General features: G+C 42.8%; 3 protein-coding genes and 7 non-coding genes across 10 annotated transcripts in view; 4 read left to right on the top strand and 6 right to left on the bottom strand.

Annotated features, from left to right (window-relative positions):
* The window catches only part of susd5 (sushi domain containing 5), a gene marked incomplete at its 5' end in the record, with an annotated part of 6,277 nt that extends 5,501 nt beyond the window's left edge, over window positions 1-776 (top strand). The window contains one exon of the mRNA XM_030788564.1: window positions 1-776. This exon is cut by the window's left edge and continues 783 nt beyond it. Coding sequence (XP_030644424.1) covers window positions 1-776 — 776 coding nt within the window.
* A 9,336-nt stretch (window positions 777-10,112) lies between these two features.
* Window positions 10,113-14,732, top strand: sgo1 (shugoshin 1). The gene is made up of 8 exons (XM_030788566.1): window positions 10,113-10,260; window positions 10,617-10,822; window positions 11,038-11,090; window positions 11,750-11,835; window positions 12,064-12,954; window positions 13,136-13,381; window positions 13,758-13,923; window positions 14,606-14,732. The coding sequence occupies exons 1-8, from the start codon at window positions 10,113-10,115 to the stop codon at window positions 14,730-14,732; spliced, it is 1,923 nt and encodes a 640-aa protein (XP_030644426.1).
* An 892-nt stretch (window positions 14,733-15,624) lies between these two features.
* On the top strand, window positions 15,625-15,696 carry trnap-ugg (transfer RNA proline (anticodon UGG)). Its single transcript has one exon. It is a non-coding gene; the product is annotated as a tRNA-Pro (tRNA).
* Window positions 15,697-16,512: 816 nt separating this feature from the next.
* Window positions 16,513-19,831, top strand: rpl14 (ribosomal protein L14). Its single transcript, XM_030788767.1, has 6 exons — window positions 16,513-16,571; window positions 17,686-17,787; window positions 17,979-18,073; window positions 19,127-19,226; window positions 19,543-19,596; window positions 19,738-19,831. The coding sequence occupies exons 1-6, from the start codon at window positions 16,569-16,571 to the stop codon at window positions 19,798-19,800; spliced, it is 417 nt and encodes a 138-aa protein (XP_030644627.1). The 5' UTR covers window positions 16,513-16,568; the 3' UTR covers window positions 19,801-19,831.
* Window positions 19,832-20,825: 994 nt separating this feature from the next.
* On the bottom strand, window positions 20,826-20,897 carry trnaa-ugc (transfer RNA alanine (anticodon UGC)). The gene has a single exon. It is a non-coding gene; the product is annotated as a tRNA-Ala (tRNA).
* A 477-nt stretch (window positions 20,898-21,374) lies between these two features.
* trnag-ucc (transfer RNA glycine (anticodon UCC)) lies at window positions 21,375-21,446 on the bottom strand. The gene has a single exon. It is a non-coding gene; the product is annotated as a tRNA-Gly (tRNA).
* Window positions 21,447-21,581: 135 nt separating this feature from the next.
* Window positions 21,582-21,654, bottom strand: trnam-cau (transfer RNA methionine (anticodon CAU)). Its single transcript has one exon. It is a non-coding gene; the product is annotated as a tRNA-Met (tRNA).
* Window positions 21,655-22,413: 759 nt separating this feature from the next.
* Window positions 22,414-22,485, bottom strand: trnag-ucc (transfer RNA glycine (anticodon UCC)). Its single transcript has one exon. It is a non-coding gene; the product is annotated as a tRNA-Gly (tRNA).
* Window positions 22,486-22,953: 468 nt separating this feature from the next.
* On the bottom strand, window positions 22,954-23,025 carry trnaa-ugc (transfer RNA alanine (anticodon UGC)). Its single transcript has one exon. It is a non-coding gene; the product is annotated as a tRNA-Ala (tRNA).
* A 588-nt stretch (window positions 23,026-23,613) lies between these two features.
* trnal-aag (transfer RNA leucine (anticodon AAG)) lies at window positions 23,614-23,695 on the bottom strand. Its single transcript has one exon. It is a non-coding gene; the product is annotated as a tRNA-Leu (tRNA).
* Between the last annotated feature and the right edge of the window lie 1,091 nt (window positions 23,696-24,786).

Raw genomic sequence — 24,786 nt, forward strand, 5'->3', positions numbered from 1 at the left:
AGGTGACGGACAGTCCAGTTACCGACCGGTCTAAGGAGATGGACTTTGAAATCGTTCGTCACAGGCCTGAAGATGAGGTGGAGGAGGAGGACTTTGAAGGAGTCACGGGCAGCCCCGAGTCTGTGACTGACAGCCCAGCGGGAGTAAAGATTGGAGGGGTGATAGAGAGGGCAAATGGTCTTGAGGCGAGTCCATCCCCTGACTTTGGTTTTACTCAGATTACGGCCGGTCCAGACGAGCACGCACTGAAAGAAAGGCCGGCGGAACATACCCCAGGCTCTGCCCCTGAAAACGTCAGCACCAGTCACGAGGGAGTCGGGCCCGATCTCTTTACCACACCCTCAGGGATGGAGCCCTCAGAGGCCACACCCACCTCCACGCTAGAGGTCATTAGCAACGTGGCCACACCCACAACCACAGTCTCCTGGGGAACCAAAGATCAAGGTCACTTCTTCGACCACACCCCTTATCCAGAACTAGACGACGCAGAAGTCACAGTTTCATCCCATGAGGAGAAAAGCCCGACAGGAGGCTCTCCGGACGACAGCCTGACGGAACACAGGGGAGCAGGGAGCGATGCTTGTGAGGATGACGAGTGCCCGTCCTCCCACAACGGGCCTGTGATTGCCATGGTGATAGTAGGCATAGTGGCAGCCCTGGTGGCTGTGGCATTAGGGGTGTGGTGTTACAGAAGGAGACAGCAGAAGAGCTCTCACTACCAGCTAAACGGAACTAACCGTCAAACACAGTGCATCGAAATGCAGCAGACTGTCTAATGCGCACACACACATACACATACACACTCACTCACACACACATACACACACACACACACACACACACATACACATACACACACACACACACACATACACATACACACACACACACATACACACACACACACACACACACACACACACACACGCGCGCACACACACACACACACACACATACACGCGCACACACACACACACACACACATACACATACACACACACACACACACACACACACACACACACACATACACATACAAACACACACACACACACACACACACACACACATACACACATATGCATGCATAATATGTACGCACACACAAATGTACACACACTTACACACACACAGGCACACACACACACACTCAGAACCACACACACACAAACACACAAACACATACACACATATGCATGCATAATACGTACACACACACACACAAATGTACACACACTTACACACACACAGGCACACACACAGGCACACACACACACACACACATACGTACACACTCCCATAAACACACAAGCACACATGTTCACGCACACATTCACACATACATACATATCACTCACACACACATACAAGTGCACACACACATACATACACACTCACATAAACACAAATACACATGTTCATGTACACATTCACACATACATACATATCACACACACACACACACATACACATGCCCATGTCACCATCGCAACAGCTTACAATCACTAATAATAACCCACAGCCATAAAATGCTGACCCAGAGAATATTGTCACGGCAACAGAAGGTGGATTGATGATGGCTGGAATACTTTTGGATCTCTCAACATATATGTACTGTTACACTGCCACACTTCTGGACGGTACTTAGGTCAGCTCTATGTCAGTCTCTCTCTCTCTTTCTCTCTCTCTTTCTCACGCACACACACACATGCACTCACACACACGCACCCATACACACACATGCACTCACACACACGCACGCATACACACACACACACACACACACACACACACACACACATACACAAAGGCACAGGGTGCTCTGATCCCTGGGTTTGGACTCTCTCTCCGCACTAGTCCGTGTGGAGGGGTGTGTAGCAGATGTTGTGTTCTGTTTTGTTTGTATTTTATTGAATTTTTGGTACCTGTAATGTTGGTTATGGTGTTATCTGTGCTGTTGATATTTGATTCTATATTCTTATCTGTAGCTTTATACACATTATATACAATATTTATAAAGGCCTGTTCAGTATTTGAGTCCTCCTCACAGTGGGTGAAATGCTAGTCAGAGTTCAGGTGTTTCCTGAGAGAATGTGCTGATGGGAGTGTATGTGAGAGTGTTTGTCCTTGTGTCTGCAGCAAACTTACTTTTTCCAATGATAACAGTCAAAACTCAAAATCGGTAAATCAACGCTATGCATGACTGAGGGAGAATGTTTTTGACATGCATATGACGGATACATCCTTTCCTTATGTGTCAGCTGGTGTTAGTGAGCATACAAGTTTGCATGTGTGTTGTTGTGTGTGTGTGTGCTTGGGTATCTTGCAGCTACATGTAAGTGTGAGACTTTTTTTGCAGATATTCCCGATATATAAATGCAGATATATATATGTTTTTCATTTAGAAACTGAGTTGTTTTCTGGAGAGATTTCCTCACAACCCAATCTCTATCAACTAAGGAATATTTTTTTTTTGCAAATTCAGCATGAAAAATTTTAGAAGTGTTATTGTAAGTGTGTGTGTGTGTGTGTGTGTGTGTGTGTGTGTGTGCGTTTCCTAGCAGCTCTCCCATAAAAACAGAGAATTCGACTACTGAAACATGTCTGAAGTATTTTATTTTTTTAAAGAGTATGTAATCCGTAACTGACCTGCTATATTCCACAAAAGTGTATACATTTGCAAGGTTCAAGTGGATGCTACAAGGTTGCAATATGCTCTTGACCTAAATGCGATATGAATTCAGTTTAATGTCATGACTTATGACTGCTCGATTTTACATTTGGAAAAGCCTGTAGTGTGGGCATATCATTTATAGTCACGAGAAGAATGATCCTAGCCATAGCAGCACAAGTACATGAGTTCACTTCAGAAAGGTCCTTACCAGTTGTTTGTGTCATAGCATAGAAAATGAAGATTTTAGGTCTTAGATGTTCAGAATGACTTGTTGAGAAATTGCTGTAGATCCATAGAATTTTTGCACTTTACCATTTACATTTTTGTGCCCACAGTTCAAACGTTATGTTCTGAGCTGTTGGATTCTGAAAGAAAAGCAACAATTGGCTGTAAGAGATGTGATAAATTGTTGAATGTATTGGTCAAAAAGCGTTAATCATGCAAATCATGACTAGTAACAAAACATAAAAAAGTAAACACCAGCTGAATTTGAATTACAGCAAAGCATATCACAACTCCCTCTCAAAAGACAATATCACAATCATAATTGTAGATGCTTAACATGTATTAATATGCCTGTGTTTTTTTGCAGTGATAACAGTGAATGTTTTATGTCAGTGTCAGATTGTGTTCTAATGCTGGCTTCATCTCCGTCAGTACAAAAGTTTCATTTGCTTGTTTTTGGTGTTTTTAAAGGTAGTCAGTTTCACTCAGTTTCCACAGGTTTAAGGTCTATATCATATTTCCTTTGTCTGTCACTAATTATATATCAAATTAAAATTTTATCAGGATATTATAAAAAAAACCCCTTTGCTTTTCTGGATATAGTTGCTTAGAATTGCTTAATGTTTATTATCAGTTACTTTTATCTGTTTCATCAGTTGTATTCTCCAAAGGATTCATTCAAATCCAAAACAGTGACATTTTGCAACACAATTCAATTTCGATTTATTTGTACAAATTAATCCAGCTGCCCTGTGCCTTTTAGCATATGCCTGAGATCGAATATCTGTACTTGAAACTGCAATTTATACCTATGAAAGTTATTGGAACTACTCTCTCCCATGTGTTGAGATCACCTGAATATTTGAGTGACAGCCAGGTGGAGAATGGCTGAATGAAGTGTGTGACAAACTTTATATGTAGCAGGAAGCGGAGCATGTGTGTGCATGCTTAGCCAGGACAATAAAAAAAAAAAAAAAAAAGTGCAAATATTTTAACAAAATAAAGGCCGTCGCAAATGTGGAAAACCTCATAATCCATTGCCTAACAGATACAGGATGTGGCCAATGAATGCCACCTTCAGTTGTAGAACTTTCTGGAATAGTGTTAGGAACATGACCATCTGATTTGTTTTAATAGTTAAAATAGAGTAGTCTCTGCTGCAGTTTTTTTCTGAAATAATTCTTAAAAGATTATCTGATTTGAAATATACAATAACTCTTCTTTCTGGAGCACAGCTTTTTTTTTTTTTTTTAACCCTCTTTAAATCCGTAGAGTTCATCCTGAGAGGTGAATTAATGTGATCAGATGAGGAATCTGAACTCAGTGAACCGTGTCACAACACTGATGATACTTAAAACTGGTTTTCATTTTCATACTGGTGCCATTGATTTCCATTATTTCTATTTTGCAATAGAGCCTTTGTTTTTGACATATGTTTTTTGTTAGATTTGTTTCAAGAACCCTGTCTAAGCATTTGAGAGAACAAAAGTAAGTATTATCCAAAATTTTGCTTCAAATGTGCTACGTCAGTGAACAACAACCTGTAACTTAGCATCCTAATCAGTGATGCGTGTGTGCTGTTTTGCTTTAGTAACTAAAGTAATATATTGATGTCATTGTAATTAGTTTCAATCCAATAATGTTTTTGCACAATAAATGTACTAATCCAAAAACATCTGACGGATTCTGAAAACTTGCATGTGTTCACTGTCTTTTGTAAATGTACTGAAAGTCACTTAGGCGATGAACCTGAAAGGTCATGATAATTCCAAGTATTACTGCAAACAGGAAAAAGAAGGCAAAATATAAAACGTTGAAGTGAAGACACCCTTAAGAGTTATTAAGACTACTCAGTTTCTTGTAAGGCTTTTGCCTTAGATTTCTTAAGCTGTCCTGGCTTTGTGAGTTCATAGTGTCCATTATCTATGAAAAGGTAAGAGCTATGTAATGTATGTAGTTCATAGCAATGAAGAGCTTGGATTCTGAAAATATAAATGTCATATTCATTGTCTCTATTGGAATATTTGTTTGTGCATGTGTGAGACGGAGGGGTGTGTGTGTGTGTGTGTGTGTGTGTGTGTGTGTGTCTGTAGAATACCCCAGGGTCTGCAGCAGAGAGGAAGTGCACACGACCACACACACTCAAACACAAGGCGGGAACAGAGCCTCACTTTACTGTGTTTGAACATGGAGTCTCCATGCAGTTTATCACACTATTATGGGAAAAGCCCACAGAGAGAGAGGGAGAGAGAGAGAGAGAAAGAGAGAGAGAGAGACAGAGAGACAGAGAGAGAGACAGAGAGATGGGCAGAAAAAGGTGAAGGGTATTTCAGCAGGAAGACGTGTGTGTGTGTGTGTGTGTGTGTCTTTGCGCGTGTGTGTCTTTGCGTGTGTGTGTCTGTGTCTGTGTATGCATTTATCTCTGAAAGACTTTCATTAAAGTTTTTCTGAACAGTCTAAATTGGTTTTGAACTGTAAAATCTGCCAAATTTCAATCTCATCAAGAATTTACACTTTGTAAGAGTATAAATATACATCCATATCTATGACAGATCTACTGAAATTACAAAAGAAGTATTCGCATGTTGGACATTGTACATATAATCCACATCTTTACCATTGCTTTGTCACAGTACATACAACATTCTGTATGCTGGTCTGGAGTATGTATTTAAAATAAAAATATTTGATCACCAAACAAAAGGATCTAAACATGGCCAGGCCTCTGCAGGTGCTAATCTTCGGTCACCACTACAGTGACATGGTCTCATTTGGATTCTGAAGAGAGACTCAGTGCTCAAAGACCCAGTGAGGAGTTTTCTGTGCAGTCTGTTTCTGTGTTGTGTGTTTGAATGCATGCGCAGGTCTCCTCAGTAGCCCTTCTGTTTGGCCATAAGTGTTGAAGAAAAAGATTTAAAAAAAAAGACGTTTTGAGAAAGAATCATGAGAGCTGACCCCATACGGGAGAGATTCTTCTGTCTTTGGATTTCAGAACTGACCTGAAGATCTGAGGACTTGAGAAAGCAGTATCTACATTATAAATGATATTATTCTGGCTATAGCAACACTGTATCATTAACTCTCAGAACTCTCAGCATGTCCTCTAATAACATACACTCTGCCAGCACGCGGCAAGGATGAGCATGTTGATCAAAAAGGCACAGTCAACATTCCACTGCTCTCACAAATTGAGTTGATATTGGACCAGTTATCCCTGCACTTTGCCAAATGGAAGACAGAGAGGCAGGGCAGGGGATGTTGTGAACTAGCACTACACTCAAATGCCACTTGACTCAACACTCATACAGCTCTCACACGCTAAAGCAAAAACCAGCGGTCAGTCAATCTGCACCAGGTATCGTGATAAAATTGCTGCTATTCGGTGAATCAGACAAAACAATAGTTGTTGTTGTGAGTACATCAACTGTATCTTTCATCCTCTGCATGCACAGCTAAATTCATTCACCCCGTTCATGTATCAATGGATCCCAAATACTATGTATCTACATGAGGCTCAAACCCAATCAGAAAAGATGTGCATCTACCTAAGGTCAGATCCTAGACCTAAATACTGTATGTCTCCGTCTCCGCAAGATGCATGCGTCCATACTGTGTTATAAAATCAGGTCTGGAAACACAGTAGAAGGAGAATATAGCCCTACTTGTTTATTGAACAGAACAGCTGCTAAAATGGTAGCAAAAAAGGAAAGTATCATTTTCCTGGAACAGAAGTGACTGTGTGAACATGGGCGTGGATGACCCAGGTAGTCTCGCTGGGCTGGTTGAGCGTCAGTTGTTGACGAGAGGTGAACCTGAGAAAAAGGTACACAGGTTGTTCTCTGTTTACAAAGCTGCCTCCACCTGTCTCCCGATGGTGCAACATCTGCAAAAGGCTGCTGATAGTTCCCTGAATTAAAAGTCTCCACCCACCCACCCTAATATCACCAGTGAGGCTTCATTCATTAATTCAACCCATGGGACGAAACATAAGCATCGGTTTAAATACTGGTTACCGGTACTTCACGTGTTAGAGAGGATCATTTTAGGTTAACCTGTCCTGCTCTGATAGCTTTCCTACTTCCTTGGCTTAGATACATTCTATCATCAGTAAGTCAGTATCCAGAATTGTAATGAATTTCATTGATCTGTCTTACAACCTTGCGTCTCAAATATGTTGGGTAGGGTATATAGTCTTTAGTTCATTTGTATTAGTGGGCTTTAAAACATAACTGTATTTAGCTTGTTCTTAGCCCATACGCTGCCGTCTTATTTCCCATGGCTGTTCACGGGGACCTAGAATATCACACATTTAGATTTAAGTTTCAAGTTTATTTAGAGCCCAATATCACTGTTTACAGCCTCAAAAGGCTTTACAGGCCACAACAGTCAAAATCAAAACAGGACGGCACCCCCTGACTTAATCCTCATGGCGGGCAAGAAAAAACTCTCCAAAAACCCAAAAGGGAACTGGGAAAATGGGAGAAATCTTGAGAGGGACCACAGAGAGAGGAGACCCCTCCTTGGCCAGACAGGTGTGCAATAGGTGCTGACCCAGCAGGCAGTTACAATTGCAAGTAATTAGAGCATGAACAAAGGGGATGGCGATGCTGACAGGAGGCTGACAGGGGGATGAAAGATGATAACACAGATTTAGATCTCTCCTTGCTCAAGCACAAATGAATCCACATATCAGCTGATTATGTAGTGCTTCATTAGATAAATGAGTAGTGTCAGAGAGGAAAGAGTGCAGAGCTGTGAGTCCTCAGGGACATGACTGTGAAACAGTGGGCAGCTACCCCAACACCTGCACACAGATTACACGCTATGTGTGGGCTGCATCTATTGTGACATTCAGTTGTGGTAAAGAACCATTTTCCAGCAATGCACTCAGCAAACAAAGAAACAACAACAACAACAACAACAACAAAAAAAGCCAAATGTTGCACCAGAATATTCTTAATTTCTGCTGTACGTGACTGAAAAATTATGCCTGTCAGCTATCAGCCTATCGCCTGATTTCCAAATAATTTATATCCTCGTTTAGAGGTAGCAATCACCAAAGACAAATTCTTTCCCTGCTAATGAATGAAAATGAGTTTAGAACCAATGGGAAAACTACAGGACCTGATGGTCATGGGTCTCCAGCAGACAGTATTTACTTACATTGAACCTCAGCACACACATACTGCCCCTGTATTAGTCTTTCTAAGCCTGATACAGACCACTCTTTACCTGACGTTCATTAACGCTGACCTTAAAGTCTGCAGTCAATGAGTCAGGTCCTAGAGTCAAACTCTAGTTTATCCACTTTATACAATGATCCAGGCAGGCCATAAAAATAATAAAAAAAACCCCACAAACGTTCAGTATGAGAAAGCTTAAAAATAGCACACCAAAGCTATTTCCCTATATCAAAACATTTTATTTAATATTAACCACAGTAGATAAAACATTCACAAAAAGCATTTATGTCTATCAGCAGAAAACAAACAGAATGACTTTCTTACTATTAAGAAGAATTCAAATCCCAAATTTCAAAACCAGTCTATTAAAGATTGTGTCGACCTTCACATAGGAAATAGACACAAAGTGATAGAACCAGCAGGGGGTGACTCAGGGGAAATTCAAGCAGAGAGAGAAGGAGGTGCAGGAGCTGAGACAGGCTGTGGAGTCTCTCAGGGTGAGTGCTGAGCAGAGGAGAACACAATAGCTGGCAGCTGAAGGAACCATTTCAAGGCTTAGTTGTCGGGGCTCTCCTCCAGTCAGCCAGTGAGGAGCCCAGTGTTGGGCTACTGTCCAGTCCCACTGAGCCTCACTGCAGAGAACAGAGTGGCTGAGTAACAGTTGAGTGAACTGGCTGATTGTTTTCTCTGCACAGCTACCAGGAGAGAACAGTAAATCAGCTGCCCCACTCTGATGAGATTCTGAGTTGAAAACTGATTAGAGACGAGTTAAAGAACTGGAGCAGTAGATTGCTAAACTGAGGAATGGAGATGCTGGGCTGGAAATGCTTTCACAAACAGGGGCTCACAGTCATTTTTCCCGGAGAATATGTGAGAGCGTCAATCAGGACAGTGCTCATACAGGTGTGTGTATGTGTGTGCGTGCGTGAATGTGTGTGTGCTTGTTTGTTTGTTGCATGTGTGTGCTCACATGCAGGTCTCCATTTGCAGACAGAGAGTTAATGATACTGTTAATGTCTCTTCAAACACTAAACTTTTTGATCAAGCAGTGATGATCTTGATCCTGCCATCCTTGAGCTGTTTTAGGGACTCTAAATATCTCTCTGTTTCTCACTGTGCATAGGTGCATGCGTGTTTGTACATCTGTGACGTAAAGGATGTGTGTAAACAGTCAAACACAATAAAGTACCAAAGCTGCAATTTCACATTGATCAATAAGGGCTTTTAGAGGGGACATGAAAGCAGCGTGACCAACCCTTTAGGATCAGGAATATTTTCCGTTTAAACAGTCTGATACCGTTTCATTTTACTGAACTGCGAACGATAAATATTTAGTTATTAATCGTTCCATTTTTTTAGTTAAACACGCTAACTTAACTCTATTTAGAGGTGGGAAGCGAATAGGTTCTTTTCTATGGCTAGGCCCCCTAGAGATAAAAATCATTCATGTGGTGTAGTTATGGCTGCGCCACCCAACGGTCTTTAACAGGATAATCAGACTAGACGGATGTGACGTATTCAAGTTGTCTTCCGACAGATAGACCATTCCACCAATCACAGCTTGAAGTGCACGATTCGAATATCAACGTGCAATTTAGTAAACACGGAGCTATTACGACGAGTCTTTTTCTGTGAAATTTAACGGTAATTTAAAGACGTCGCTATTTTAAACTCAATTTGGCTTGTACTGTTTCATGTAATGTCCTTGTCATTCAGTGGGTTTGTGTTATTATTTGAGACTTAAACGAGTCGGAAACAGTTTTCACGCTCAGACATCACATTAGCTAGATGGCATAGCTATGCTATTTCCTATTTTATTCAAGCTCATTGTTGGCTAGCCAGTGAACCGATGAATAAGCTACACTTCGGAGCAGAAATGGATTGATGTTGTTCACAAGTTGGATTTGTGTTTTCGCTTGATCGTGAAAGAAATGTCGTCTTGGCCCTAGCTTGGTACGGAAAATGGAAAACCATTTACTATATTTAAATGGCTGGTTGTTCCTCTTTGCTTTCTTTGTAGATACTGAGGCATGGTTCGCGAGCGTGTTGCTCAGAAGAAGTCGTTCCAGCAGAGTCTGGACGACATTAAAGAAAAGATGAAGGACAAGAGAAACAAACGGCTTGCCAGCGCCTCTGCTGCGAGTCGCGGACTGTCAAAGATGAAGAACAAAAACAACGGTAAGGAACAGTAGAGAAGAAAAGCCATGAAGCGGTCACCCACAGTTAACACCGACCCGGTCCAATTTTCCAATCTCACTTGTATGTAACACTGAACAATTCATTATAAAAGCTATTTATTCACGTTATCCCGTAGAGTGCAACTGACAATGTATTTCCCTATGGGACAACAAGAGTTTTCAGTAGCTAAGCCTTCTTCTTGCAGCCCCTACATAATGTGTGTTAAACGCATGTTTGGGAGGATATTAAATAAGCCGGAAATGTAACTAGGTTTACAAATGAAGTTGTAATGATAGAAAGAGAGAGAGAAACTGAGATACTCGCACAGCATTGTGAAGGTCACTGATTCTGTGCAGGTACTGTAAAGCCATTTGTGCTGAAAAGCGTACAGGTGAACAATAAAGCGCTAGCCTTAGCCCTTCAGGCCGAGAGGGAGAAGGTGCGTCAAGCGCAGGGGATCATTCTACAGCTGAAAAAAGAAAGACAAGCCCTCATCTTCCATCTGCTGTTGCTGAAGAGGACATTAAAGGAGCAGGGACAGGGAACAGGTGCTCAGGCTCAGGTAAGAGCTGCTCTGTCTTAGAGGTGTTTTGGCTGACAGATGTAGTCCATGGTGGAGAATTGGTCTCCACCGAGCAGATGGGACATCCCCGTTATAAAAGGTTACAGCTAAGCCTCTCAGGTTTTTCTAATCTTCCATTTGGGTGCGAGACCATTACTTTTGGTCTTTTCGATATTCTTTTTTAAATGTGTGTGTTGACCTCTCTGTGTTTGAAGGTTTCTTCTCCTGACCAGCCTGAGTTATGTCCTCCTGCGGAGATCTGCCCGAGGTAAGTGTTGGTTTCAAACATCTTCCTTAAACGCTACATCTGCGTACTAAGCAGCATACTGATATTACGTTCACCGGATCTACAATTATCAATGTGGAAAATGACTTTTTATACTAAATATTCCACCGCAAAATATGTTTTTTTTTTTTTTTTTTTTTTTTTACTCACTCCCAAACCTGCTGAAAACCGTTTTGTTTTTGATGCATTTGTCCTTTAGAAAGTGTTTTTTTTTTCTTTAGCATTTGCAACATGACTGTAAGTCCTTGGGGGGCCAAAAACTGAGAGCTGCAAAAAGGCCTTGTAATCAAGCCTGTTTTGATTTTCATCCAGTGTCATCAGAAATCTGCTATCGCAGAATCCAAGCCTTATGCTGTGAAATGATTTCACAATGCTCTATTTAAAAAAAAAAAACCCTCACGTTCTAAAACTCACCTTTGTGTCCGTTACTGTATGCTTGAGAGGCCCTCGTGTGCTGGCTGAACTTGTTGACGTGTTGATTTGGAGAAGCTTGTGACATCCATTAGCCAATAGTGAGATGGAAAAACCCAAATAATGTTTCCGTTCAAAAAAAAAAATTTGCAGTGGATTCTGTGTTTCAGTTAAATCACAGAGCAGTTGACTGTGTTGGTGATGGTAATGTTTGTGTGGATACGTTGTAGGCCTGTGACTTGTGTTGAGCCTACTGTCAGGGAGGATGTTTTCATCTCAGAGACCCCAGAGGAGCTCCCTGGACCAGCCCAAACCGGTTCGTCTGTTGCTCTGTTCATGATCCTTCTACCTCAGGCTTTGAATTAAGTCTTTTTCTATACAGACAGGTCTGTCCTCCTGAGTGGACATGACCTTAAATTGTGCACATGTGTGTATATTGGCATGGCAAACCGAGCTGGCTGTGAATCAGTGTACCTGTTTACAGAAGTTATTGTGTGTTTGACTTTGACTTAGCATTAAAAAAAAAACAACATATCACACACAGATACAGACCCTGGTTGTCCTGGTGATTCACCCGTCGTGCTGCCGCCCACGGTTGGAACAAGGCGTCGTCGCAGTAGACAGTCCCAACGTGTACGGAGACAAAGTTCTCTTTTTGTTCCTACCTCACCTCAGGAACCAGTCAGGGAAGAAACAGAGCCACAGGAGATGCAGAAGCTGAGCATGGGAATGACTCTCTGCCCAACAGAGGAGCGCGTTATGAATGAGGGGTTAACTGGAGAACTGAATAGTGGGAACCAGTTGGTTGATGGTCTGGACGTAGGTTTGGTCTCTGAGCTTTCACACCTCCCAGCAGTCCAGCACTCCACCCCAGAACCTCCGCGTCAAGCCTCCAGACAGCCGCGCAAGAGGCCGGCTCAGCCCGCAGCCCAGTCCAGACCGGAGAGGGGCCGCAAACCCGACCGCGCCCCGCTTAAAAAGCCGTGGGAGAACAGCAAGCCCCGGGCGCGCTCCAAAAGCAGGGACCGCCCTAACAGCCGAGCCCGTCCTGTCCCACTGCCCGGTGACCGACTCAACTCCTCTCTGGGTGGCAACGACACGTTTGACTTTGACTGCGAGGAGGGGGTTCACCTCACGCCTTTCAGGTCAGGGGTCAAAGCCTCCCAGGAGTGCTCGCAAGACAAGCCCGTCAAAGAGAGCGCCCCACCCTCTCCCGCTGGTGCCACCATGGAGACGGTCGCCAGCACCGAGGAGGAGGAGTCGGAGTCAGAGGACAGCCTGTATGTTCCAGAAAAGAAGTCAAAAGCTCGTACTCTGCCCCCCAGACGGGCTCGCTCCAAAAGGAGGATGAGTCTGGAGAGCAGGAGGAACAGGGATAAAGAGAATATTCCTCTTAAAGGACCCTGTGACCTCTCTGATAATCAACAGGCCTCAGGTGAGTTTTGAGATTTAGTTGTGATTTTTGGGTTTACACTTCTTCTGGTAGTTATTGTCATGAGGTATTGAGTCACATATGAGGGGTGGGGAACCTTTCATATGTGTCTGCATTTGGAGTGGTATGGTTGTTTGCCATGAAAGTTGTAACCATGGTAACGCATTTCCCTTCGCACCGTTAGCAGCGGTAGCAGTCGAGGCTGATTCACCGATGGCTCCTGTGAGTCCAGTGCTGGACACAGAGCTCATGCTGAATGACGTCCCAATCCGGGGCCTCACAGACCTCTCCGGCCAATCACCTTCTATAAGGAAACTCACAGACCTCTCCAGCCAATCACCTTCAATAAGGAAACTCACAGACTTCTCCAGCCAGTCACCTTCAGTGGACAGCAGTGTGTCCTTGGTGACGGCCAGGGGCAGGAGGAAAGGTACCGTCCACTCAGCCTCTGCCTGTTCTCCTGTTTTGTTTTTGCTCCGAACATTCGAGCTGTTATTTTAAATAGAGGCTGAGGGAAGATGAGGTGGATCACACTTGTTTTTGTAGCTTCTTTGTTGTTAATTATATGATGTCATGCAAGGTTGTGGTGTTGTATTTGTGTCATTGTCTTTCCTCCACATTCACAATCTGTTTGAGGCTCAGATCAACACTCAGGGTGCTCCAGAGGGCATTATTCAGAGGGACCGTGTTGAGGTGGTCACGGTGTTAACGGAAGCATGTCTGAAATAGCGCTCACGGAATGTTTCGGTCCTCTCCGTCCTTGTGCCACACACACACACACACGTGCGTTGTTTGTGTTTCTGCAGGTGGGCTGATTGTACGTTCCTGCCTTGGCTTGGGTTTGAGTGACGTGACAAATCTCTCTCCTGCAGCCTATCAGAAGCCTTTCTCTGGTCGAGAGTCCACCCCGGGTCCTGCCCGGAAGCGACGCCGCACAGGGGCAGTGAATTATAAGGAGCCGTCACTCAGCTCGTAAGCCCCGCCCACTGTTCTATTTTCGTTTGAATCTACCTTCTCTAACCAAAGACACTGTCTGTTTTCTCCACTTTAACTCTGAAAACACTCTGGAGAGTGTAATTATTTTTACTTTAGTGTTGGCATGCCAAGCTCAGCTCATTGTGCCATTGATCAGTTGAAAACGTGGCCTGGCATTAAAGAATTTCTTTTTCTCCAGGAGTTCTTAGGCCTGGTTCTTAGGGCTCTAACAACTGCTGTTTTCATTTGTTTATTTGCTTGTTTGTTTGCCCACCCTTGTTTTAAAAATGAACGTTTTAGTTTTTATCTAGTGCCAGCATGCCTAAATGAATCATTCAAGACCCATTATATTTGATAGCTATGTAAATCTTCAAATCTTGAAATCCTCAAGACCTCTGCACTTATGTAGGTGCTTTTCTATAAAACCTAAATTGAGGCCATGTTCACAGGGTTTTATTTTCACCTTTCCCTTCTGTTCATTCATTGACAGGTAATCCGAAATATTTGTGTGTTGCTGACATGTTTTCAAAGACCTGAAATTGATCCTATGTTCTTAACTGATGGTTTAACAAATGCCTCCAAAAAATGTATTTTATTTGCTGGTTTTGTTTTCTCGCAGTCTTCAGTGAACAACCTTCATCTTTCTCTCTGTGTATCTCTGTCTCTCTCTCTCTCACAGGAAGCTTCGCCGTGGGGATAAGTTCACAGACACTCAGTTCCTGCGTTCTCCGATATTCAAACAGAAGTCGCGGCGTTCTCTGAAGACACAGGAGAAGTATAACGAGTCATTTGTGGGGTGTCGCTGAAGAAGTGAATAATGGAGCCACTGGCTTGAATATCAAAGATTTTGTCTGAACTGAGAGACACCCACCAGCTTCACACTGAGTACACCATGAGATGGTTCATTTTTATTGTTTTATACATGATGTAAATATGTTGTTGTTTTTCTTTCTGTTTTTTGGATTTTTACTTTCAGTTTATCATGAAAATAAAGCTTTTGGTCAGACTCATGCTTTTGTTCATTGGCCTTTTTCAAACAAAAGACATCAAAGATCTTTTTTTTTTTTTTTTTTTACAACAAAAGGCTATATTTATGTCACTATCCACAACCCTATAAAAAGGATAAATGCATACATACATTGAATAATGATGCATTCTTGATCAGATGGTCTGTTCTCCTGTTTATCTGGCCTTTACTGTGATAACAAGCTGTCCACAAACTGTAAAAGAAAGTTGTGGCTTTGTTTCAGTGACGGGTTGGGATATTTACACAATAAATGAATACACGTGCCCTCATTCAGAGTAAATGTACGTTCTTTCATCTATTGCATCTACCCATCCAAACATGTTTACTGGGTTTCTTGTTTGTCTTATGCACCTGTGAAATTCAATAAAAACCGTTAAAAAAAGGTTTGATATAAGAAACACATCGTGAATGAATTGCATATGCGAAGAAAAGACTCGTTCGATTCCTTTTGCATTTTTACTGCTCTGGGGAACACACAACCTCTCTCTGCCCTCGTATCTTCTCTCTACTGCCCCTTCTGCTGACTCTTGACTGCAATATCACTCTTTACCACTAGATCGCACTACTACTAAAATGACTGAAAGGAATGTCTCATGCAAACAATAACTATTTTAAGATGTCATAATGGCTGCCTGGAATAAATTCCTGCCCGCGGTACTGCTTGTACAGTTGGCTCGTTGGTCTAGGGGTATGATTCTCGCTTTGGGTGCGAGAGGTCCCGGGTTCAAATCCCGGACGAGCCCGTGTTTTAAAACTGTGATTGGAAAGTTTAGTCTGTAGAGTGAAAAAACGTTGACTGACCATTATAGTACACCTTGATAGACCAAAGTCTATTATATCTGGACACCAAATTTTCAAGCCAGCAATGAGGTCACACAGATGTCCTCGCGTAATCTAAAATACACTACAAAGTATTTATATCAACAAGGGGAAGTTAATCGTCCCAAAACGATCATACTAGTAGGTCCACAGAAAAATACCCAGCAGAGAATTACAGATCTTGGATTCGTCTCTGTGACATTATCCTAAACAAACTTTAGATAAAACTATGCGCTGAATGCATAAACTACTAGGCTGAAAGTCAGAACAAGCCTCTGTTGGATCTCTGTTGCAAACTTCAGAAAATCAGTATTCGTGTTTTTCTGTGACTGATAACTTCACTTGTGTTGTCATTTTATTTTCATGCCACGTGTAAGCAAATTTGTTAGATTTGCATAGCGACCAACTCGGTGCACAGACCTGTAAAAAATGTCAGACATGTCAAAAATGTTTACTCTATCTATCTATCTATCTATCTATCTATCTATCTATCTATCTATCTATCTATCTATCTATCTATCTATCTATCTATCTGTCTATCTATTTATCTATCTGTCTATCTATCTGTCCATGCATGAACACGTTTGTAAAATGTTTGGCTATGGAATGTCGCCACTTACATGGACTTACAGTGCAGGTAAAGATACTTCTATGAACGTGTGTTTGTAAAACGCAGTACACTCATTCTTCACCTCTAGGACGACGAGTGGACTGTGCGCATGCGCATTACTGGAGCGGAAGGCGGATCAGTGGTGAGCGGAAGTTGAGGAGCCCTTTCTGATCGTGGACAGCCATCATGGTGAGTTCGCTAGATCTCGCTGAATCTTAAAATGTGTCCAAACTTGTATTTTGTCCCGCTACACGCTCAAAAATGGCACACGTTAAGCCTTCAGAATATTGGACAGAGTTTATGGTCGTGTTCTTCAAGTATCAGACCTTTGTATTTTTTCAGTGTCGGAAACTGAAATATCGTTGCGGCTCCCGACAACGTGGTTCTATGGGGCTAGTCCACACTAGGCCGAATGAAACGAATCGAGCGTTTTAACAGTATACATACAGTATACATACTGTATACATACTGATTTTACTTTACATTATAATATTCTACTCTCAGTTTGTTAGAGCTGTTCGATTCCGAACCAATCGGGACGTTAAAATATGGGAGCACTTATTAGCGTTAGCGGGCTAATGTTAGCTTGCTTCATGGTGCTTTGAGGTCGGCAAAGCGGTGGAGTCTTCATATGGTAGTCCATTGTGATTCAAGAATGTAGGGAGCGTTTTTGGATTGTTCTTTCACCATTAAACAATTTAAGGTAGCTGTCGTGCTTTCTCTTTTGAATCCAAGGAATCTGGGGACGTCCGTAGTTGAACAGCTAATTTCTTAAGAACTTATTTACAGCGAACTTGAAAAGTCTTTGCTCGGTGGTAAACATTTTGCTGTTTTGTCTCTGCCTTGGAATTAAAAACATTCAGCGATGTATGAGGTGGATAAAGTGCAGTTTAAGCGTTTGAGTGTAGTTTCGTACTTAACCAAAAGGAACAATTTCAAAACGGCAGCACTTTTACACATGGCCTGTTCATCCTAAGTTACTACTTGGATCACAAAAACACTTAGTGTGTCAAAATAAATTGTTTGATTAATAAGGAAACAAAGTTTAATAAGCAGAAATGCACAGACAAAACAGAAGAAGATAATGTCCGGAGACTCCTTGTATGTTAACGTAGCATGGTTGAGAAAAGTTACTGAATAGAAAGGTGTAGGCTCTGAGTCCTTAACATTGGTTGTAAATGTATTAATAGTTTTACTGGGTGTTCCCAGTGTATCATTGGGTTATAAAGAGGTTGATGTAATTAACGTTATGTGTTTTTCATTACCACATGCCCACGGCTTTAACACTAATTTCTCCCTTCAGGTGTTCAAACGTTACGTTGAGATCGGACGCGTCGCCTTTGTTGCGTTCGGACCCCACGAGGGCAAGTTGGTGGCGATTATCGATGTCATCGACCAGAACAGGGTAAGAGGAGTTTTCTCCAAAGACTTGTTTGAGCTGCTAATCTACACTCTCCCCCCCACTTTACAACCAATACACACGTGCAGAATATGCTAAGTTCTGTCTCTTTATGGGTCATCAGGTGGATTTGGGGACTGTGTTATTGTTAAAGGGGGCAGTGGGCACTTGTCTGATGTTTTTGTTGTGTTTGACAGGCCCTGGTGGATGGCCCATGCACGGGAGTGAAGAGACAGGCCATGCCATTCAAGTGCATGCAGCTCACCGACTATGTCATCAAAGTGCCCCACGGGTGAGGATGACCGACTTACTCTCTCCGGCACACTGTGGGCCAGTTTATTACACGGGTCGGGACTCTGAGCGAATAGCAGCACGGCCTCAGTTCTGTTTACATTTGTGTAAAGTTCTTTGTTTCGTATTTCATGAGCGTATGTTGCGTGTCTAATGACTGAGATAATTGTAGGGGTCTGAGAAAAAACGATAGACGTTACACGATTAAAGTTAAAAAGGAGGATGACGTGTGGGCCTGCCATAGAGGCTGTGGAAAGCTTGAAGCGCTTTGTGTGAGCAGATCTATTTAAACTCCATTTAAATGTTCTACTGTGGAGTGATGCCTTCAGATGGACTCTCTGTTGGTAGTGCTTCCTAATGGACAACCCCACATTTCTAGCATTTTCTTCCAGTCCATACTCGACTCTGGTTAAGGCTGGAACAGTTGGGTGAAAGCCTTGATAACCAGTGGGACTGCTCCTGGTGTAAGGGACATCTTTGTGACACATTTTTAAACATTTTTCAGTGTTACTAGTCTCTATCAGAGGAAAAGGTGCTCCTTTTGTGTGTGCGGCTTGAACTACTAGAAGAATGTCTCATTTTGTTGAATTCCCTGAAAGCGATAGTTAGGGAGCCGTGCGTTCAGAAGGAAAGCTTAGTCTCACGTCTTTAAGGAGGGTGCATTTTTTTTTCATTTATTTAAAGCTCACTTTCATTTAAACCATTAAGAATGAACTCCAATATGTCCTTGTTAGGCTCCTACCTAAAAGTGTTGTCACATCACTTGGGGGGGACAGGAATTTGAGAGATGATGCTGTATATGTTTTACCTGCGTGTACATGGATCATGTCAGAGAACAGCAGTTTGGTTTGCAGTTCAAAACTTAGCCCTCCCCTGATCTCACTGGTGAACTATTCCAGTGATTACATATATAGATTATTATGCAGGTCATTACTAACTGTTTGTGCCCAGTCTGACCCAAGATCCTGACTGTGAATCAGACTCTACAGCTATGTCTCACACAGACATACAGAGCCTGTGTGTAACGTTTTCTCTGTGGTATTTTGATTGACAGTGCCCGTCAGAAGTTCGTGAGGCGCGCCTGGGAGAAGGCAGAGGTCAGCAAAAAATGGGAAGAGAGCAACTGGGCCAAGAAAATTGAGGCCAGGCAAAAGGTAACGCAAGAACACAAGATCTTCGTTTAAAATAAACAGGCACAGAAAGCCACTGAAACGGCTGTGTGTGTGTAACGCTAGCCTTGATTTGCTTAAATAGCATAGCATGTGACCCACCAAAACGAACTTGAGTTTAAGTGTTAAAACCGAAAAATGAGTTAGAGCACTGCTGCGCTGCTGTCTCTTTAGTCCTGTAGTGAAAGAACAGTGTGTTTCCTGTAATAGCCTGAACGGAACTATAGGACGAGTGAGTTTAGTGTGTGTAGATGTCCACCAAATCAGCTGTCTCTAACAATCTGTGGCTTTTTCTTTGCAGAGGGCCAAAATGTCTGACTTTGACCGCTACAAGGTGATGAAGGCCAAGAAAATGGTATGTAATACGTCTCTGTTAACTTAACAAAAAGAAAGCGTTCAGATAATATACTGGACTTTGGAATTATGTGTTCAGTTGTCTGGGTTAAATTTTCAGTCATTCGGATTGGTTGACTAATTTGTCTTTCTCGGTTTACAGAGGAACAAGATCATCAAGCACGAGTTGAAGAAACTGCAGAAGGCTGCAGTGAAAAAGGCCTAAACTTTCATCAATAAATCTGTTTCACTTGTTATTCTGGGTCCTGGTGCTTTTTCTGAAGTACTGCAGTTACAATGCATCTGGTGTCTTGTTCCATAAAACTTTATGATTCTATATTCACAAGAGAGCATTCACGCACAGAAAATGATACATAAATCTTGCATTTATCTGCAGGTGTTCATGGCTTTCTTTATACCACATAATAAATCACTGCTGTCTTTATTCTGTTTGAGTAAGATTCATGTCCCAAGTGATTAACTTTCTCAAAGGTTACAAGGGTGTGTAAATCCAAATTTGTGACAGTCTTTAGAAACCTGTCAAATATCACTGAAAGTTTAGTTTGCAAAAGGCCCTAAAAGACACCAAGTTCTCCTAATAGTTCTATTAACTATTATTTCTAACCATTATTTATTTGATAACTATTATGTCTGTTATAAACTTTTGTCCTATTGAGATGATGTAATCAGTGACCTCTGGTGGCATATACTAACCCAGCAAAATATTTTTAGTTGGAAAACAACACAGTAGGAGTTAATGCCATTAGATCAAAGATCCAAAACAAATTAGGTGAAAACAAACAAACTTTGGTTATGAATGTTTTTGCTATAAATGCTTAGGAATGAATATTTTGGCTCAAAAGAAAGCTCATCACTGTTGATTATCTTGATGGACTCCTGTGAAACAGTTAGCCTTAGATATAACTTAAGATGTAATAGGAAAACATTCTACTGTTGTTTAAGATGCTAAGCAGATATGATCAATTCAAGACTTTAAATTGTTAAAATTACATGTGTATTTTCACACATATTGAACATCACCTGTTTTTGGGGTATAATAGCCCTTTAGTTCAGTTATAACACTTGCTGTTTGTGACCAGTTTGTGAATCTTTCCAAAAGTCAGGCTAGCTGTACAACCAGGCACCTGTGTTGACAGAAACAAGCTCCAGTTTTGAGGCCAGTGTCTTGGTCATGGGTGGTGGTAGAAGTTTGTCGTATTTGATCTCTACAGCACAGTGTGACAAAACACCTGGAGATGCCAGGGATTGAACCCGGGGCCTCATACATGCAAAGCATGCGCTCTACCACTGAGCTACATCCCCTTTCTTACCTGGTTTTCTCCAGAGTTTTACCAATCCCTTTTGGGATCCTTGTCACCTTCTTCATCCCTGATTAGTTTCCATCCCTGCTATACACAGGAAAGATGTGTTTTTGTGAATGTAACATCATAAACATATTATATCAGCAATGTCCAAAGAGAAGTTTGGTGTTTGAGAATATATAGCTGCCTCAATGGAGTCATTACCCACTGAAGAGTGCTCCTCCAAGGTTGAGGATTCTGCACGGCATGCCCTGGATGTGGACTTGGAGACCCCCCACAAGCTAGCAACACCTACCTCTACGAAGATTGGTCTCTTGTTGGGCATCACTGCTAGAGCCTCCGCATCTTCCCGCCTGATGCAGCTTGGACTGGAGCAAACAGTGCTACAGTCCACAGCATCCAACCCCATCGTGATGAATGAGACCCAGACTGAGATGCCACAGGGGAGCCTCAAAAGGTGCAGGAAGTAAGGATGAACTGCGTTGGCCGGGAATCAAACCAAGGTCAACTGCTTGGAAGGCAGCTATGATCACCACTATACCACCAACGCTGAAACCAGCCAGCTCCAAGGCTGTCATTGTCAGTTCCAGCGCCTGAGGAGGCTGAACTTGAAGCGCAGTGCCACAATCTAGTAACGTCAATAAGTTGCTGGGCAGCCCCCCAAATGGTTTAATGTTAAAACTGCTGCCCCGTGTGAGGATCGAACTCACGACCTTCAGATTATGAGACTGACGCGCTACCTACTGCGCTAACGAGGCTGAGAAACCCAGGTTCCTTGCGGCTGAATCCAAGATTCTCATAACCCCAGGTGCTCGCAAAAAACACGGCCCAGCTGGATGATATATTGCTGCAAGAGGGGTGATGATACTTGCTTCTCCCTGTGGTGGCTAGAGGTGCTTTGTATCTCCTTGAAAGGCTTGCAAGATGCAAGCTTGGTACACCAGAGCTACAATCCACAGCTTCCAACCCCATTGTGACGACTGAGATCCCAAAGATGAGCCTCAAAGGGTGCAGGGGGTAAAGCTGAACTGCGTTGGCCGGGTCAACTGCTTGCTCACCACTATACCACCAACACTGACTTTAGTATGCTCCAAGTCCATCATTGCTGGCTCCATTACCTCAGGAGAGCCATGCATTTGCCCTGAGAGCTGCAGCCTTAAAGCCTTTTACCATTGCCAGGCCACTGGGCAGCCACCCAAATGGGTTTACGTTGAAAGGATGTGTCCCTTGTGAGGAGTAATCTCATGACCTTCAGATTACGAGACTGACGTGCTACCTGGTTCTTTGCGGCTGAATCCAAGATTCTCATAACACCAGGTGCTCGCAAAAAACACGGCCCAGCTGGATGAAATATTGTTGCAAGATGGGTGTTGATGCTTGCCTCTCGCTGTGGTGCTTAGAAGTGCCTTGAGGCACCTCGAAAGATGCGAGCTTGGTGCACCAGAGCTACAACCCACAGCATCCAACCCCATCGTGATGGCTGAGATCCCAAAGACAAGCAGGAAGTAAAGCTGAGCTGCGTTGGCCGGGAATCGAACCCGGGTCAACTGCTTGGAAGGCAGCTATGCTCACCACTATACCACCAACGCTGACCTCAACTTGTTCCAAGTCCATCATTGTTGCCTCCATCATCACAGGAGAGCTGTGCATTTGCCCTGAGAGCTGCAGCCTTAAAGCCTTTTAACATTGCCAGGCCACTGCCCAGTGGGGTTTATGTTAAAAGGCTGCGCCCCTTGTGCGGAGTAATCTCATGACCCTCAGACTATGAGACTGACATACCACCTACTCTGATAACAAAACTGAAAAATATTGAAGGGCTGGACATGTGCCTGCCGTATGGAATTGATCCTATTGGTAGGTTTTGTTCTTGTTAAATGCATTTCTGTTCATGAAGGATTTGACGGCTGTTTTCTTTTCACCAGTCACCATGTAGAAATAGTCAAACAGCCAATTGTAACTGCTCATTGATTGCGCCTGTAAGACAGAAGCCACGTAAACTGTAGGAGCAGGACTGTTGTCAGACAACAACAAGCTCTGCAGCACAGTGACAATACACTTGGAGATGCCGGGGATTGAACCCGGGGCCTCATACATGCAAAGCATGCGCTCTACCACTGAGCTACATCCCCTTCCTTGCCTGGTTTTCTCCAGTGTTTTACCGTCTCCTCTCACGTGGCGTGCCGCGCTTATCATGTGGGCACTGTGGTAAATCAGCTAGTGACGCTGGCTGTAACGGTCTGTCACAGCTTTATTCATGACTATTTTACTTTATCTTTATTTGGTGTTTAATGTTTTATGTGTTTCTGGTATGTTAGAGGAAGAGTTTCGGAAAGTCCACTGACACTTATCGAAATGAATCAATGGTTGTAGTCTAGGGAGACGGACTAACTAATCTAGTTAAGAGTGGGGCCCTACCCTGATACCACCTTATGTGTTGTGCAATATGTCCGCCTATATGTGCCTGAGTATTTAACTTAAAGAGATGTTTGGATGTGCCCCTTGTGAGAGGTAATCTCATGATTTTCAGATTATGAAATTGACACACTACCTACTGCGCTAACAAAACTGAAAAAGATTAAAGCGCTGGAATACATGTGTCTGTGCCCGTATTATGGAATTGATCCTACTTCTTGTTAAATGTGTTTCTGTTCTTGAAGGGTTTGATGGCTGTTTTCTTTACCAGTCAGCATGTAGAAACACAACTATTACAATAACAATGGCAGCGGTGGGATTCGAACCCACGCCCCCGAAGAGACTGGAGCCTTAATCCAGCGCCTTAGACCGCTCGGCCACGCTACCTCCTTCGGTAGTGGTTTACCTTCAGTTTCAGGCAAAAATCAGCAGAGCACAAACGACATCATCAGGCACAAATCAGTAGAACACAAAAGACATTGGCATCATTGCTGAATCTCTGCAGACCGTCGGAGTTTTATGAGGAAATAAACAGAGAGAGAGAGGTTTGACATTAGGAACACTTTTGCTTTATTCTGGAGCACGATTCCATTGCTTCTGATTCCATAGATCAAATATGGATCCTTCTAAGGAAAATGCTAATTAGCACTTCCTAACACAACAACTATTTCAATTTCAATACACCACAGTTGACTTGAAGGGCTTGCAGACAGTGTGTTGCAAGCATGGCACACTAGAGCTACACTCCATCGATCAAGTATTGGAGATGGAGATTAATTAATCCAAATGGAGCTGCCAAAGCTGTTGTTGGCTGACAAACACAAGCCTCAAAGGGGGCAGGGAGTAAAGATCAACTGGGTTGGCCAGGAATCAAACCAAGTGCTTGGAAGGCAGCTACGCTGACCACTATGCCCCCAATGCTGAGACCTGTAAGCTCCAAGGCCGTCACTGTCACTTCCAGCACCTCAGGAGACTGAGAGGTAGGCCAGATCGCCATAGGCTGTTAATGTTAATAAATCACTGGGCAGTTACCCAAATGGGTTTACGTTAAAAAGCTATGCCCCATGTGAGGATTGAACTCACGACCTTCAGATTATGAGTCTGACATGCTAACAAGGCTGAAATTTATAAAAGGGCGGAACATGGAAACAACATTTGCGAAGGCCCCATCTCTATCGCTTGACATCCCTGTCTCTGCAATACATGTATCTAGAAGCATTGGAGGCATACCTCCGGGTTGTTGTGAAAAACGCTGCCCAGCTGGATGGTACACTCCAAGAACTGCCGCAACTCTCAGATGAGTGCTGTATCGGAGCCGCCTAGATGAAATGTTGATGAAATGATCTATGCTATCCATGTAGGTCCCAAATCCAATGTATATTTGCAACGTCCAATGTATATTTGTATGCTGAAGAGGTAACGTACACTCCGCTTCGGTAGGTGCTTGTGTGTCCGCTTGTGTGGCTGTGATCTGCATT

This window comes from Chanos chanos, chromosome 12 (assembly GCF_902362185.1).
Source record: "Chanos chanos chromosome 12, fChaCha1.1, whole genome shotgun sequence".
Taxonomy (NCBI): domain Eukaryota; kingdom Metazoa; phylum Chordata; class Actinopteri; order Gonorynchiformes; family Chanidae; genus Chanos; species Chanos chanos.